This window comes from Mustela nivalis, assembly GCF_964662115.1.
Source record: "Mustela nivalis genome assembly, chromosome: 3".
NCBI lineage: Eukaryota > Metazoa > Chordata > Mammalia > Carnivora > Mustelidae > Mustela > Mustela nivalis.
Window position 1 is genome coordinate 76,738,676 of NC_139022.1, and position 16,158 is coordinate 76,754,833.

At 42.6% G+C, this 16,158-nt stretch overlaps 1 protein-coding gene across 1 annotated transcript in view; it reads right to left on the bottom strand.

Moving 5' to 3' along the window:
- The window catches only part of JMY (junction mediating and regulatory protein, p53 cofactor), a 110,971-nt gene extending 95,041 nt beyond the window's left edge, over nucleotides 1-15,930 (bottom strand). Inside the window, exon 1 of the mRNA XM_082724774.1 lies at nucleotides 14,258-15,930. Within this exon, the coding sequence (XP_082580900.1) occupies nucleotides 14,258-15,298 (1,041 nt within the window). The 5' untranslated portion in view covers nucleotides 15,299-15,930. The remainder of the gene's footprint in view (nucleotides 1-14,257) is intronic.
- Nucleotides 15,931-16,158: the final 228 nt, after the last annotated feature.

Genomic DNA, 16,158 nt, shown 5'->3' on the forward strand with positions numbered 1-16,158 from the left:
TTTCTGAATCAGTATGCATTTACAAATCAATGTGTACATATAAGGCATTTTCAGGGAAATAGCAAAGACTCAGATTAAAGGCACTGCTTCACAGAGATTCACACACCAAGTCAGGGATGGCAGGTGGGAGGATACACTCTGGATAAATGCAATGAAGAGAAATCCACAGAGCATCCAGATGCAAGTGAAAGTTGGAAATGCTAAACTTAGAACTCTAGGATGAGAGATGACCACAGGGCAGAAGGAGAGTAAAACGCCACTTAATAGCTTAGGACCTAGGCACACACACCCAAACATGCAAAGACATCAAAGTAAGTTTTAAAAACAAATTATTCACACAGTACAGGAGAAGCTGACAAAAATCAATGATTCATGAATACTCAAACTCTGTTATCTACAAAAACTCTGATCTGTGACTCAACAGTGATTTGCTGTAATCCTCCCTTTACCAATTTATTCCACTGCGCTTATCAAAATGACTACTTGATTCTAACAGTACTGCAGTGTATCCACCCTGCTGTACTTTTCAAGTCATTAAGCTAGAAAAGAGGTTTAGGAGTATCTCCAGAAAAAAAAAAAACATTTGCAGGGGTGCCTGGGTGCCTCAGTTAAACAACTGCCTTTGGCTCAGGGCATCATCTTGGGTCCTGGGATCAAGCAGGGAGCCTGCTTTTCCCTTTCACTCTGACCCTCCCCCTTGATCATACGCTCTTCCTGTGTCTCAAATGGACGAATAAAATCCTTTAAAAAAATAAGTATTTTTGGGACGCCTGGGTGGCTCAGTTGGTTAAGCAGCTGCTTTTGGCTCAGGTCATGATCCCAGCGTCCTGGGATCAAGTCCCACATCGGGTTCCTTGCTCCGCGGGGAGCCTGCTTCTCCCTCTGACTCTGCCTTCCACTGTCTGCCTGTGCTCCCTCTCGCTCGCTCTCTCTCTGACAAATAAATAAATAAAATCTTTAAAAAAAAAAAAAGTATTTTTAAAAATTGGGGGGCACCTGGGTGGGTCAGGTGGTTGAGCACCCAACTCTTGATCTCAGCTCAGGTGTTCATCTCAGGTTCATGAGTTCAAGCCCCATGTTGGGCTCCATGCTGTACAGGGTACAGGGCCTACTTAAGGAAAAAAAAAATCAATATACAAAAATACTGAGATCATCCTTGTAAGAAATAATTCTGGATCCTTTGAAAATATCCTAAATAAGTAAAGGTGGAGAGAAAAGTTAACTAGGTAGTTCTTTATTAATAAACCTATTGTACCTTAAAGGCCCCCTTTTTTCCCATGAAGACATTATTTTAAGTGGTGGTTGGACTTCTAACCACACAACCCACTATAAAATGACTACCCAAAACAGAGGTAAATTTGTACAAGTATAATGAAAAATATGACAATATTTTACAAGAACAAGCTATTAACATACTCATCAGAAATGCCTGCCCTTAAAAAATAGAGACAATTCGGGGCACCTGGGTGGCTCATGTAGTTAAGCATCACCTTCGGCTCAGGTTGTGATCCCAGGACTTTCATCAGGCTCCTTGCTCAGTGGGGGAGTTTGCTTCTCTCTCTCTTTCTGCCCTTCCCCCTGCTTGTGCTCTGTCAAATAAATAAAATCTATAACATAACACTAACATAACATAACATAAAATAAAGACAGTTCAATTAGAATAAGCAGAATTTTTAGTGAACCTTAAGGAAAGGGGCTGTTTCGTTTTCTATAGTATGCCTAGCAGTAGCACCTGGCACAAAAATATGCTAAGTGACTAATGAGGAGCCTGAAAGGCAGTAAGGACTTTCAGAGGTTAATCCTTAGAATTTTCTTAAATAATTACTTCAGCAGGAATAGCCACAAATGTACTGTGATCAGGGTTGTCTGGGATGTTTACAAACATAAGGGAAGAAGTGCTACAGAAAAAAATGGAAGAGTTACAGAAAAAGCTGTCTTTAAAAAGAACCATCCTGTCCTGTGAAGTCAGCCAAAATAATACTACTCACATGAAACAGCAACAAGTGCGCTTGGGAACCATGGATTAGGAGTTTCTTTTTTCTTTTTTTTTAAAAGATTTTATTTATTTATTTGACAGACAGAGATCACAAGTAGGCAGAGAGGCAGACAGAGAGAGAGGGGGAAGCAGGCTCCCCACCAAGCAGAGAGCCCGATGCGGGGCTCGATCCCAGGACCCTGAGATCATGACCTGAGCCCAAGGCAGAGGCTTTAACCCACTGAACCACCCAGGCACCTGGATTAGAAGTTTCTACTGCAGACCATTAAGAGGCTTAACAAACACACTTTTATTACTGTTTTGACATTGTTTTTAGTTTGGAAATCTTTTACCTGTATGGCATCAGCCTCCCTTAAAACCTACCTGGTTTGTAGTAGAAACGAATTTGGATCTAGGAGGAATCCAGCAATCAGTATCCATTTGCTTCAGGAAAAACTCAAGAATATCATAATAGCTGGTATTTACTGAGGGCTTCTAGTACCAGGTATTCTGCTAGACTCTCTACACACATCTCTGTTACTCTTCCTGTATGATATAGGCATAACTATTATGCCAGTAACTTGCCTAAAGTTAGGTAGAGACGAAAGGAAGAAAGTATAAATCCTCAACAGCCTAACTCAGGCTCCTAACCACTGTCCTTTATGTCCCTATTCACAACCAATCTATTTTTCCCTTACAGGAAACATGCCAATCTGTTGAGTGTAGGAAGACAAAGTACGATGAAATATTTCATGGGAAGAGGGTAAACTGAAAAAAATTAAGTGGGGAGTCATGCAGTCAGACAAGATGAAAAGAGAATGAAATTGTTACTTAATTTTGGAATTCTTTCCAAAACTCAATCTGTAAAAGAAAACGTTCTCAAAAGCCAACTCCATGGTCCTCCAAGGAGCCAGAGACTTTTTAACACATGATTTACAAAAGCAAGCACCTACACAGTCTTCATTGTGGGCTGGCACATAATTTACTTTTACTTAAATAAGGTTATCCAAAAGAAGATGTGGTATATATATATATAATGGAATACTATGCAGCCATCAAAAGAAATGAAATCTTGCCATTTGTGACGATGTGGATGGAACTAGAGGGTATTATACTTAGCAAAATAAGTCAATCAGAGAAAGACAACTATTATATGATCTCCCTGATATAAGGAAGGGGAGATGCAACGTAGAGGGTTTGGGGGTAGGAAAAGAATAAATGAAACAAGATGGGATCGGGAGGGAGACAAACCATAAAGACTCTTAATCTCACAAAACAAACTGAGGGTTGCTGGGGAGAGGGGCTAGGGAGAGGGTGGTGGGGTTATGGACATTAGGGAAGGTATGTGCTATGGTGAGTGCTGTGAGGTGTGTAAACCTGGCAATTCACAGACATGTACGCCTGGGGCTAATAATACATTATATGTTAATAAAAAAAAAAACGGTTATCCATTTCCACTAATTTTTCAAGTTTAAATATTGTTTAAGTTCATTCTCACTCCCTTTCTTTCTTTTTAAAAAATTTCATTATTTTTAGGGGCGCCTGGGTGGCTCAGTGGGTTAAAGCCTCTGCCTTCGGCTCAGGTCATGATCTCAGGGTCCTGGGATGGAGCCCCACATTGGGCTCTCTGCTCAGCAGGGAGCCTGCCCCCCCCCCGCCGCCGCCTGCCTTTGCCTACTTGTGGTCTCTCTCTGTCAAATAAATAAATAAATAAAATCTTTAAAAAAATAAAATAAAATAAAATTTCATTATTTTTAAGTAATCTCTACACCCAATGTGGGGCTCAAACTCATAACCCCAAGATCAGGAGTTACATGCTCCATGACCGAGCCAACCAGGCACCTCTCATCTCCTTTCCCCCTTAATCCTTCATTTCATTAAACCAACTTGTCCTAACTTTTTCATTTGCATTTAGGAACTCCAATACCTAAATTCACATAATCTAATATAGAAGAAAAAAAAAAGGGGGCAGGATTTCCAACAAAAAATAAAGAGAAGGTTACACACTTAACTGCCCTCCTCCCCTGTCTAACCAGAAAAATCTAGCCAATGAGATACTATTTAGTACTATTAAGGGGAAAGGGAGTGTAATAGTCACTATTCGGTGTCATGGATGAATTATTTAAATGGGAGTAAACAGTGAAGGAAGGAGGTAAGATTTCAGGTCTCAGTTTAGACTATACCAAATTCTATAGCTCTCCCATGGAGCGGAGCAAAAGAGCACTGGAAAATATTTTGGGGGTGCCTGGGTGGCTCAGCTGGTTAAGCGTCTGCTTTGGCTCAGGTCATGATCCCAGGAACCTGGGATTGAGCCCCATGTCTGGCTCTCTGCTTAGCGGGGAGCCTGCTTCTCCCCTCCCTCTGTCTGCTGGTGCTCTGTCAAATAAATGAATAAAATCTTAAAAAAAAAAGGGGGGGAAGAAAATAAAATACACATGTGAAAACTTAGGGAAAATTATCATAATGTTCTAAACAATTAGCTTATATAGATTTTACAAGAGAATATTTAAGCTATCAGTTATTCTTCCAGTGGTTTAGAAAAATGATTTTTATAAATGAATTTTTTTTTAAGATTTTATTTATTTATTTGAGAGAGAGACAGTGAGAGAGAGCATGAGTGAGGAGAAGGTTAGAGAGAGAAGCAGACTCCCCGTGGAGCTGGGAGCCCGATGTGAGACTTGATCCCGGGACTCCGGGATCATGACCTGAGCTGAAGGCAGTAGTCCAACCAACTGAGCCACCCAGGCATCCCTATAAATGAATTTTTTTAAGAGAAAGAACAAGTACGAGGAGGGATGTGGGAAGGTGCAGGGGACAGGGACGGAGAGAATCTTAAGCAGGCTCCACATCCAGTGTGGAGTCCAAGATGAGGCTGGATCTCACCCTGAGATCTGACCCAAGACAAAATCAAGAGTCGGATGCTTAACCCACTGAGCCACCCAGGTACCCCTATAAATGATTCTTTTAAGAATGACATGCATTGGGACACCGGGGTGGCTCAACTGGTTAAGCATCTGCCTTAGGCTCAGGTCATGATCTCAAGTTCCTGGATCAAGCCCCATGTCAGGCTCTCTGCTCAGCGGGCATTCTGCTTTTCTCCCTGTCCCACTGCCTCTCCCCCCTATTCTTTCTCTTTCTCTCACATACTCTCTCTCAAATAAATAAAATCTTTAACAACAAAAAAAAAAGAGGGGTGCAGTTGGCTCAGTTGGTTAAGTGTCTGCCTTCAGTTTAGGCCCTGATATGGGATCAAGCCCTGCACGAGGGAGCCTGTTTCTCCCTCTCCCTCTGACTGCTGCTCCACCTTTTATTCTCTATCAAAAGAAAAAACAAAAACAAAAACAAAAACAAAACCAGACAGACAGACATGCATTCTGTCTCACATTAGAACCTCATGTATCATATATGCACAAATTTAAATTAGCCTCCTTTAGGATTACCATGTTCTCTAATTACGACAACATTATTACAGTATTACGGACATAATCAAGGTTTTCCAAAAACAATCAGCAGCCAGACACTGTTAATGTTTTTGTCTGGTTATGAGAAACTGACCAAGTATTTCAGTTTGCCAATATTTATCAGTTAGCTTCTCTCCCTGTCCGTGGTCCAACAATTAAGAAAGCAGGGTAGAATTGGACTTGGGTTTGAATCGGTTTGCTTACACGCCCGATATTTTATCTTCACAAATTTATCTGATCTCTTTGAACCTATATCCTCTACTGTAAAATCCCTACCTCTTAGTTTGAGATGCAGATTAACATTAAGAGTTCACATTTACCAAGTGTTTGCTGGGTACACAGCACTGTTCTAAGTACTAACATAAAACCTATTTTTAAAGGCAGCAGCGTTCTCTCACTTTACAGAAGCAGCAGCTAAGGAAATAAGACAATTAGGTAGGCCCATGTTCACAAAGCTATCAGGTAGAGGAGCCAAGACTCAAAAGTCAAAACACTACCTCTTAACTCCTATCTACATGCTAACTGAGGTAATTTAGACCTCAGCATAGTGCTTGAGCCACAGGAAGCATTCAATAAAGGTTATTTCGATGACTGAAAATTTAAAGCCTCACGTATTTCACTACACACATGTCCCTCTCAACATGGCCCCACTGGTGTCAGTGAAGAGGAGATAGACTCACCTAGACAGGAAGGTGAAGATGAAGAAGTTTTAAAGAAATAATTTTAGGGGTTCCTGGGTGGCTCAGTCAGTTGGGCATCTGACTTTGGCTCGGGTCATGATCCCAGGGTCCTGGGATCGAGCCCCACGCTTTGCTCCTAACTCAGCAGAGAGCCTGCTTCTCCCTCTCTCTCTGCTTGCCTATACTCTCTCTCTCTTTCTGTTGTTCTGCCTACTGGTGCTCTCTGTCAAATAAATAAAACCTTAAAAAAAGAGAGAGAAATAATTTTAGTAGCTAAATATTTGCTTTGTAAATGTAACTTCAAGTTTTCAAATGGAAAAGCAGTTTTAATACTAGAAACCACAGGGAAATGTAAAGAAACTTTGGGGGAAATGGGGAACACCTTGAGAACAAGTAATGAACAAAGTGAGGCCAAGAAAACAAATATAAGAACAGGAAAAAACACTTCTGCCCTCTTCTAATGCCCTGTGCAGTCAAAAATGAATTTAGGGCTTTCTTAAAGCCTTAAAAAAAAACTCTAGCAAAATTAGAAGTGCTGTGACTTGAACAGTCTGAATAGTCAGTTTACAGCAAGAAGACCCTAAACCTGGATACAAACACATAAAACAAGTGGCTCAAGTTCCAACACTTGCCATACTATACCTGTTAACCAACCTGGGGATCCTTAACTTCTAACCTTGGTCTTACCTGGGACACAGAGACCAAGGACCTTAAGTGAAAGTCTTTAAGGTCAAGCTACTAGTATCAGAATTAGCACAAAAACAGATTTTATTGAGTCGTATTCAGTAAGTTTTCTTTCCCCTATGCACTTACCATAGTGTAGTTAGAGCTTCTTAAAAATACCATGCCTCAACAAACGAACAAAACCCCTGCCTCAACTAATTCCTAGCAGCAGGCCAATTTGATAACCAACTTTATTTAAAACCTCTTGTAAAGAAAAACACCATTTTTGTTTATCACTCTAGTCTCCCTATGCTTATGTTACCTGAATGTACTACTATTTGTTAAAGCAACTAAGCCCCTAGCCATCACCCTCAAATGCTAACGTTAAAAATAAAACCACACATCATTAAGTTAATTTCATATACTTATCCTTAAAACCATTCTCCTCTAGCCCATCAGGCCTATTTTTATTTTATAGCCTATACCACAAAACCTTTACTAGAGTACAAAAAGTATCTATCATGTGCAATTATAACCATATAAAATTTAAATTCAGGGGCAAGCATAGGGGCACCTGGGTGGCTCAGTCAGTTGGGTGTCAGACTTGATTTTGGCTCGGGTTCTGGTCTGGGGTCAAGGGATGGGGCCCCAAAGCCAGCTTGGTGCTCAACAGGGAGTCTGCTTGGGATTCTCTTCCTCTTCTCTTACCCCTCCCTTACGTGCTCTCTCTTTCAAAATAAATATAATCTTTAAAAAAAAAAAAGACCAAAAAAAAAAAAAAAATCCAAGGAAAAGCATAAAAGGGGATTTTTCCACATTGAAGAAAACTCATGAAATCTTCCAGCTTTCTGCTGAATGAATCCTTCTCTGCCTTTCTGGAGCTTTAATAACTTACTCTCTGTTAAGGCTACTTAGTATTAACAATCCACTACAAAAAGCTTGAAAGTCCAAAGGAACTTCACCCCTATCAAAAAACAAATAGCACCAAGAACTATTAGTCTTCATTACATTCTCTCAGCCTTGCAACTTAAATTTTTTCCCATCAACAACTGAGGGAACTGGGCAGATTAAAGGGGAACAGATCTGGCCTACTAAAGAGTGAAAAGAGCCATAGGAAACTTCCCATTACAAAAAAGTAAGCACACAGGCATTTAACCATCAATGGAAGGCCAACTTTTGCTTTCAATTCTCACTTCCAGCAATATTCCACAGTCAATGAAAGGTCAAATAAAGCAGCAATGGAGAACAGTGAGAGACTGATTAAAGTTACATGTGAAGATTTGGGGAGTGAAGATTGCTAACTCAAACATAACAATTGTTATGTTTAATAAACCAAACCGCCCACTCACCTTCTCCCCTTCTTCCCTGCACTACCTCCCACCCAGCCCCACCCCCACACTCCTGAACTCACATTGGTCGAGTGTTTGTCCAAGCTGGCCTGGTTTTAGCAGGGAGGAAACATGCCTGATTTCAAGACTGTGAAATACCTGGTGGATGGGGCATCATGTAACGTTAAACAGCAAGCAGAGAAAGCATCACATCAATCAGTTATCATGAAGGCTGCTGCTCTCCTGCCACCAGCCTCCATGCCTCTGCATTACAGATGCACTAACCTAAAAGGATATAGTCATCTTTTTTCTATACTTCTCTCTTTTCAGTGATGTGAAAAATGACCAAGTTTATTTGGGCACAGAAATGAAGAAAAAGTTAGTATCTAAATCATTGTTTTCATGGCCTCTACCTTTTAAGTCTTTCTTAACTTTCAAGAATCCTCCAAAATTCACTTAGCTTCATTATTCTGTAACTGTGTGTGCCCTATTTTTATGGGAAAATACAGCCATACAGCTCTCTCGGCTACAACTACATTCAATCCTTCCTGCGTCTACTTCTATTTATACCTAATCATGGATAAAGGCACACTGTCCCAGCGAAAGGCTAGCATCCTCAGGCTCTAAAAAGACTGATTTCTCTAATACATATAGTTGGGATATCAGTGTGGCTCCAGAGTTTTATAACTAATCCTAGTTTTTCAAAAAAATTACAAAAGTCGTAATTGGCTGGAGACATGGTAAGCATTCTTTCTAGAGCTCCTGTCCCTTACTTAGTTATTTACATCTGAGTCATTTTAAGTTACAAAGGAAAACAACAATTGGGCACTCTTGTCTACCATAAACCCATCCTTGCACCCCTAGGCAACCCTTCTTCTGTAACACAACAGGAGACTCTGCCCCACAGCATGCCTATCATAGTTCATTTGAAATTAAAAAAATGAGTTATCTCAATTTAAAAGCCATTATTGAACTGACTAGAAGTTTTAAATATAGCCACTCTCCCATTCTCAGGAGTAGAGACTGACATCCTTTCTATTGTCTTCAAAGAAACAAGGCATGGCAGAAAATGCACATGTTTGGATTCAAAAAATCTACACTTGAATCTCAGTTTGGTCACAACTTAGCTATTTAAGGTTGGCCAAATCCAACATCTTTAAGTTTCAACTTCTGCTTCAGTAAAACAGGTATAAAACACGATTTACTTGAAAAGAGAGTGGGAAGGATGAAAGGAGATAGTAAACATGAAACACCAATACCTAAGTAGTGCCAATAAATATTAGTTACATTCCCTTAAAGAAATGCTGAGGTGAAAAAACTCTGAAGAATCCTCATTACAGGAAAGAAGAGAACACTTCCTGGAAGCCTCCTTTATACGTGCCACTTTGTTAAGCACTTTTTCATAATATCTTACTTAAATCTTAGATATCTTTTAAGTATCTTCCCCATTTCCCTGTTTTAAGAAGGTTAACTAAGTAGGTCACGTAAGTGTTGACTTCTATTTGGAAGTCAGGTCTTTCTGACTCCAAACATTAGGTAGGCTCTCTCTGCAGCATCCCTTACATGGTTACTAACAAAAACACATACTGCTCTCAGTGCTTTTTTGTTGTTTGCTTTACTAGCAATAAGTTAAAATCAACTGGGAAGAAGTTAGCTGAGCAACTGTATAAACATAATCTCTTCTCCAAAGAGAAGACTATTTTAGATCTTAACCAAACCTACCATCATAGTTAAGGTTCACTATCTAAAGGACCACAACTATTTCAACAATAGTTGTCCTTATACGGAAACCACTATTTACAAAATCGAGGTCATCAGAGGTAAGTAAGCCACGGTACAGGTCACCCATGCATATACACTATAATATGATCCCCAGCTCTAACCAACAACTAAGACTACTGCTCAAAACCATCCCCAGCGGCCTTGGTGGCACCTGATTCATTCAAATAGGGTGCTATACAAATAGCACTCCTTACAGCAAACCCTTGTAAAAGTCTAAAACAAACCTACCATTTAATAAATTACTAACTTCATTTAAGATTAAGGCCCTAAGTAACACAGAACCTTACAATTCCTATGTTATTTAAAAATTTTTCATTAGTGGGGCACCTGGGTGGCTCAGTCAGTTAAGCATCTGACTCCTGTTTTCAGCTCAGGTAAGGATCTCATGGATTATAGGATCCAGTCCCATGTCAGGCTCCTTGCTCAGCAGGAAGTCTGCATGCAAGATTCTCTCCTTCTGCCCCTCCCTCCTCCTCCTCTCAAAATAAATAAACAAACCTTTAAAATAAATAAAAATTTATTATTAGTATCACATAAATTATAGCTTCTCAGAAGCTATAATTCCTAGCCAACTGACCAAATCTGTGAATCATTAAAATGTGTAGTAGAAAACTTAGTATTTTATTCTCCAGTATTTCACAAAACATATAGAAGTACTTCTTATAACCCCATATTAAATTGTAAGTATATTCTAAAACTTAAACTCCAATAGAGGTACGCCCAAAGCTTACAAAGCAAATGACTTACAACTATGGTTTTAAAGCTCTTTCTGAAGAACACCTTAAAGAATTTGATAAAAGCCTCTCTGCAGAAAAGCAAATGTCTATGCATATAAAACTTAGTAACCTACTTTATGGCACCCCATTAAAGTCCATCTGTAGTTCCCCTCAATTTATAAGGAATTCACCAGCCCCAGATAAAGACCCCTTATTTAGAAAGTTATTTACAGTTTTATAAAGTTTAACTGTTTCTTTTTTTTTTTTTAAGATTTTTATTTATTTATTTGACAGACAGAGATCACAAGTAGGCAGAGAGGCAGGCAGAGAGAGAGAGAGAGGGAGGAAGGAAGCAGGCTCCCTGCTGAGCAGAGAGCCCAATGCGGGCTTGATCCCAGAACCCTGGAATCATGACCTGAGCCGAAGGCAGAGGCTTTAACCCACTGAGCCACCCAGGAACCCCTAACTCTCAGTTTCTAAATAGCATGGTCCCTTATGTGGAATTTACATTTAGCAATTTATAATAAAATTTTATTTACCCACGTTTTAAAATTTCTTCTAAATCCTCTGAATTCTTGTAATACTAAAAAGTAACAACAACAACAAAAACACCTCTGGTGTCCTTGCTCCACAAATATTAAGAATGCTCAAGATGTGTGGCCCTGAACTAGGGATGGCAGCGAGAATTCCAAGATACTGTCCAAGGCCAGTGACCTTGAGAAGTTTTCAATCTAGTTGTACAGACTGTTCTACTAAAACAAAACAAAAAATCACCTCCTTTACACAATTTATGGACCATTTTGAACAAAAACAGGTGTGGTCTTTAGGCTAAAGCCTTTATAATAGATAGGAAAAGGGATACTGGAGGGAAAAAAAAAAAAAGCAGAAAATAGATCCAGAGAAAATAAAGAAGGAAAAACACAACCAAAAGTTTAAATCTTCTAAGTAATATATACCTAAGAATGTGTTTGATTTACCAGATATACCTGGCTTGAACACCTTTATAACCACTTCCACAAGTCAACTGCAGACTTGGGAACAAAAAAACCATTATACTAAATTTAATAAAATCAATAGCACAAAAATTACGCATTTCTATAAATATTCTACCTAAAAAAGTTACTGCAAACTATTAAAATAGTAAAACATTTTAAGCAGCTAAGAAAAAACAAAATAACATGGCTGCCATGCTCTTACACTCCCATTACCATGCCCATAACAGAAGTCGCTAATTAAACCCACCACCCTTTCTCCATATTGAGCTTCATTTCTTTCAATATAAACTTCCAGTAGATACCAGAGTGAGCACTAAACTGCATCCATTTCTTGTCTTGATAATTACTTTTCAAATACTGTTCAAATCTTCTAATCGAAGCACCAAAAATTTATATATTTAATGTCAAATGAATTCATAATAAACTTCTTTTGACTTGTTTTCCAGAACACAAGTTACTCTATAAAACATTAAATTCTGTTTGTTAAAGAGAACGCAACACCATGGTCAACATAACATTAGGAAAAGATATTTTTTAAAAATGTAACCCTCCACCCCATGGAAAAGTTCCAGAAAACTGTATCTATTTTTTGGCAGCTCTCATTTTTGACCCTATTTGAATGAAACCAGACAAAATTACTCTTTCAAAAATCAGTAAAATTAAAACTAAACAAGTCTACATCATTTAGAGATATAAAGTTTAGGAGTTGCCTGGGTGGCTCAGTCAGTTAAGCATCTGACTTTGGCTAAGGGTTCTAGGATTGAGCCTCTTCAGGCTCCCTGCTCAGCAGAGTCTGCTCTGTCTCTGCCCACAGGGGCCTGCCACCCACCAGCTCATGCGCACGCTCTCTTGCTAATAAATAAAAAAGTTAAAAAACAATCAAGTTCAACAAAAAATTATGAGAAAGAAATATTGATATTGTCCACATAGTTTAAAAGAAATACAATATTAATCAAATCAATATTAACAAAACTTTAAAGAGAATATATGTGACCATTTAAAATTTACCACTTCATTCCACAAAGAATTATGGTAGAACACAGATTCCAGATGTAGATGATAAAGAGGGAAAACAGGGGCACCTGGGTGGCTCAGTAGTTGCCTGTCTGCCTTCTGCTCAGGTCATGATCCCAAATTCTGAGATCAAGTTGGCAAGAGTGGGGCTCCCTGCTCAGTGGGGAGTCTGTTTCTCCCTCTCCCTCCCTCCCACTCATGCACGCACAAGCTCACTTTCTCTCTCAAATAAATAAAAAATCTTATTTTAAAAAAAAGAAGAAGAAGGGAATAAAAGCATCCCCAGAATTCTAGGGATTGCATTACAGGTGGGTGATGCTTAGGACAAAGTAAACTAATAGGAAGGAGCGAAAATCTGGATTCAGGAAGTTGTATGAAAGCACTGTGAGTTAAGCAAGAAAAACGCCCCAATGCTAGCAATGAAAAATACATAGGATTCCATGGATAAACCATGAGGTACCAGCTTCCTAGCCTTAATAGCAGGATTCGAGTCTTTTATAAACACAGGCAAGGTTAACAGATGACAACACAATGTCAGGAATATAAACATCATAAAAAGGGGCATTTCCCGACGCCACCTCTAACCTCAATGGTACTAATACTAAAAATAATAGCTTTCAGGAAGTATCTGTTAGTGCCCATTAGGGAAACTAAAATGTATCTTTTTTTTTTTTTAATATTCATTTTTAAGTAATTTCCACACTCAACAGAGGACTCAAATTCACAACCCCAAGATCAAGAGCTGCATGGTTTATTGACTGAGCCAGCCAGGTGACCCAGAAACTAAAGTACATTTTAAAATACTTTTTTTCCTACTGTTCTTCGAGCAGAAACTCTACGGTAGGCATGACGGCAAATTATGTATATCCTACAAATCACAGACCTCCTCATATATACCCATGCAGTCCTTGTACATTATTTCCTGTAATTTTAAGTGTAAGATGGTTTGAAAAAGCTTTGTACTACTTTTACAAGTACGAAAGCATAATAAACATTCCTGCTCAAGACCTTTTTTCTCCCTAAAACAGAAGTTAAACATCAGCCAGCTATAAAAAATCGAGACTACTCATTGGCCCTTAAAAATACATTCTCATGGTGCTTTTTCATTTGGATAGGCCACTCATTTGAAGGAAAATGAATTTAAAATTTGCCTAAGTTGCCAAACTACAAACGGAGACTTAAAAAAAAGACAACTGTATTCCCTAAGACAAACTATTTTGAATAAATGAACAGGACATCAGAAAAGTAAGATTAATATCTGAGCAGTTATTGGTGGAAAGAGAGGCAAAAGAGATAGGAATGCTCAGTGTATATTTATGGGTCGCCTCTTTTCTTAGTGGCTTTATTACCTGCAGCACTGAGTAGAAAACACACCACTTACTATATACAGCCTATTTGATAAATGTTATGAAGAAGTCTAAAGACAATCAAAGTTCCTTCAGAGGGCCAATTAAGAAAAGTCACGGTTTTCCCACCACTGAGAGGAATTAAGGAGTTGATCGGTGAGGAACCCATCTTCTTCCTCTTCTCCTGTCCAGAAGAAAAAGTCTCCCATATGGTCATGGTCACAGCCCAGACAGAGGCTCCAGCCTCCCGCAGTGAGTAGCTAAAACCAATGAGTGCCGCCCAGAGTAGGTTCTTACCTCCTGGATGCGCTTCCTGGCCCGCTGAAGCACTTCTTCATAGCCCTTCTGCCGCAGCTCGCTAAGGCTTTCGTAATACTCCTCGGGATCATCGGTCTCAGTGAAAAGTACCTGGGAGAGGATCTTCCAGCCGCAGGTGTCCAGGCCATGGCCCAGGTAGACCTGGAGCTGGTAACACAGAGTGTCGATCTCCTGCTCGGTCATCTCTGGGGCGCCCCCGAACAACACGGTCCACATGCCCGAGGGCTCCTCGGGGAATACGGGCAGGCACGGCTCCAGCTGCGAGTTCACAGAACACAGCTGCTGGTGCACAGCACGGAGATCCTGGAAGGAGAAGAGCCCGGCCCAGCTACACTCCTCGGCCGGGGACTCCAGCTCGACGGTGGAAGGCGGCTGCTCCGCGTCCGACAGAGCCAGGGCCGCCGGGGCCACCTCGTCCTCCCTCACCATTTCCAGCACCTCTATCTCCTCGGAGACCGCCCCGCAAGCACTCACTACTCGCACGGAGGACAACGGGGCCTCCCTGGGCGCCGACGGGGTCGCTGCTGCAGCGGCCCCCACCACATCTTTGCCTTCAGATCCCCTTCGGACCGGGCTGGTCTTGGCCCGCACTGGGCTCCTGAGGGGGCTCTCCGCCCCTTTGCCGGCGGGACACCGCAGAAGCGGGTCCCCACGAAGGCTGCGCGCGCTCCGCGGAGAGCCGCCCTCCGCCCAGGCCGCGCTCCTCCGGGACCCCGGGCTTCTACCCAGAGTCGCAGAGGCCGTGGCCTCGGGCCGGCCCTTGCCCGCTGGGCTGCCTGGCGCGCGGGTCCCGTCGGACGCGGGTGCTCCCGGCTCAGCGCCTCCTCGTGCCCCCGCCTGCTCCCGGGAGCCGCTCCTCTGCCTCTGGGCCGTCCGGTTGTGGCAGGTTATGGCAAATTTGCCCTCAATCTCGTTCCAGGCCACAATGAAGACGAACTTGTGCTTCTCGCGCTCGTCGAACACATGGGGCCTCACGGCCACCCAGTCCGACTCGAGCGTCTCCTCCAGCGCGAACGACATGGTGGCTCCGGTGCCAGGCCGCGGGGGAGGCGCCGCTGGCCCTGCCCGCTCGAAGACTCACCGGCTGGCTGCACCGCGCCCCCCGCTCACCCTCGCTGGGCGCCTTCGGCCATCTTAGCGCGCCAGCCGGCTCTCCCCGCTTGCTCGCCGGGCCCTCCTCACTTGAACCCGCCGCGCTCCTTTGTGGCGCGGCTCGCAGGAAAGACAATACGCGTCCCCGGAGCAGGTAGTTCACATGGTCACGTGCGGCTGGATCTGTTTACAAGCCCGGTGCTGCGGCAGCGCCTCGCGCCCGTCCCGGCCGCCCCCAGCGCGAGGCCGCGGTGCTGCGTCTGCGGCTCTCTGAAGGTGAGGAGCGGGTCCCGCGGGGCCGGGCAGGCCGGTAGGCTGTAGGAGCCGGCGACGTGTACGTCTCCGCCGCTCGCCCAGGCAGATCTCCCCGCCCCTCCTCCTTCTCCTCGTCTTCCCTACCGCCCGGAGCCGGCCTGACGGAGAGACGCGTCTCCTAAACTCTAAGCCTCAGTATCGCCACAATGTTGCCATTTGGCTGCTGACGTAGGCTGCTCCACGAGGGACGTAAACACGGGCACGTGCCGCACGCTGGTGACGCGGCGGCGGCGGCGCGCACCTCCCGCCCGCGCGCGCCGGCGCCGCCCCTCACCGTCCCCCGCCCCCGCCCGCGAGCGGCCGCGCGCGCGACTCCTGCCTTCTGCGCAGCCTCCTTCCCCAGCAGCTGGAGCAGGCTCTCCACAGACGGCAGGTTGGGCAGATGGTGAGCTTGGTACGTGTGTCTTGCGGGACAAGTGGCTTCTGAGCCCCGGGGGGAGTCGGTATATGTAACCCCTCTATTCAGAAAGTGC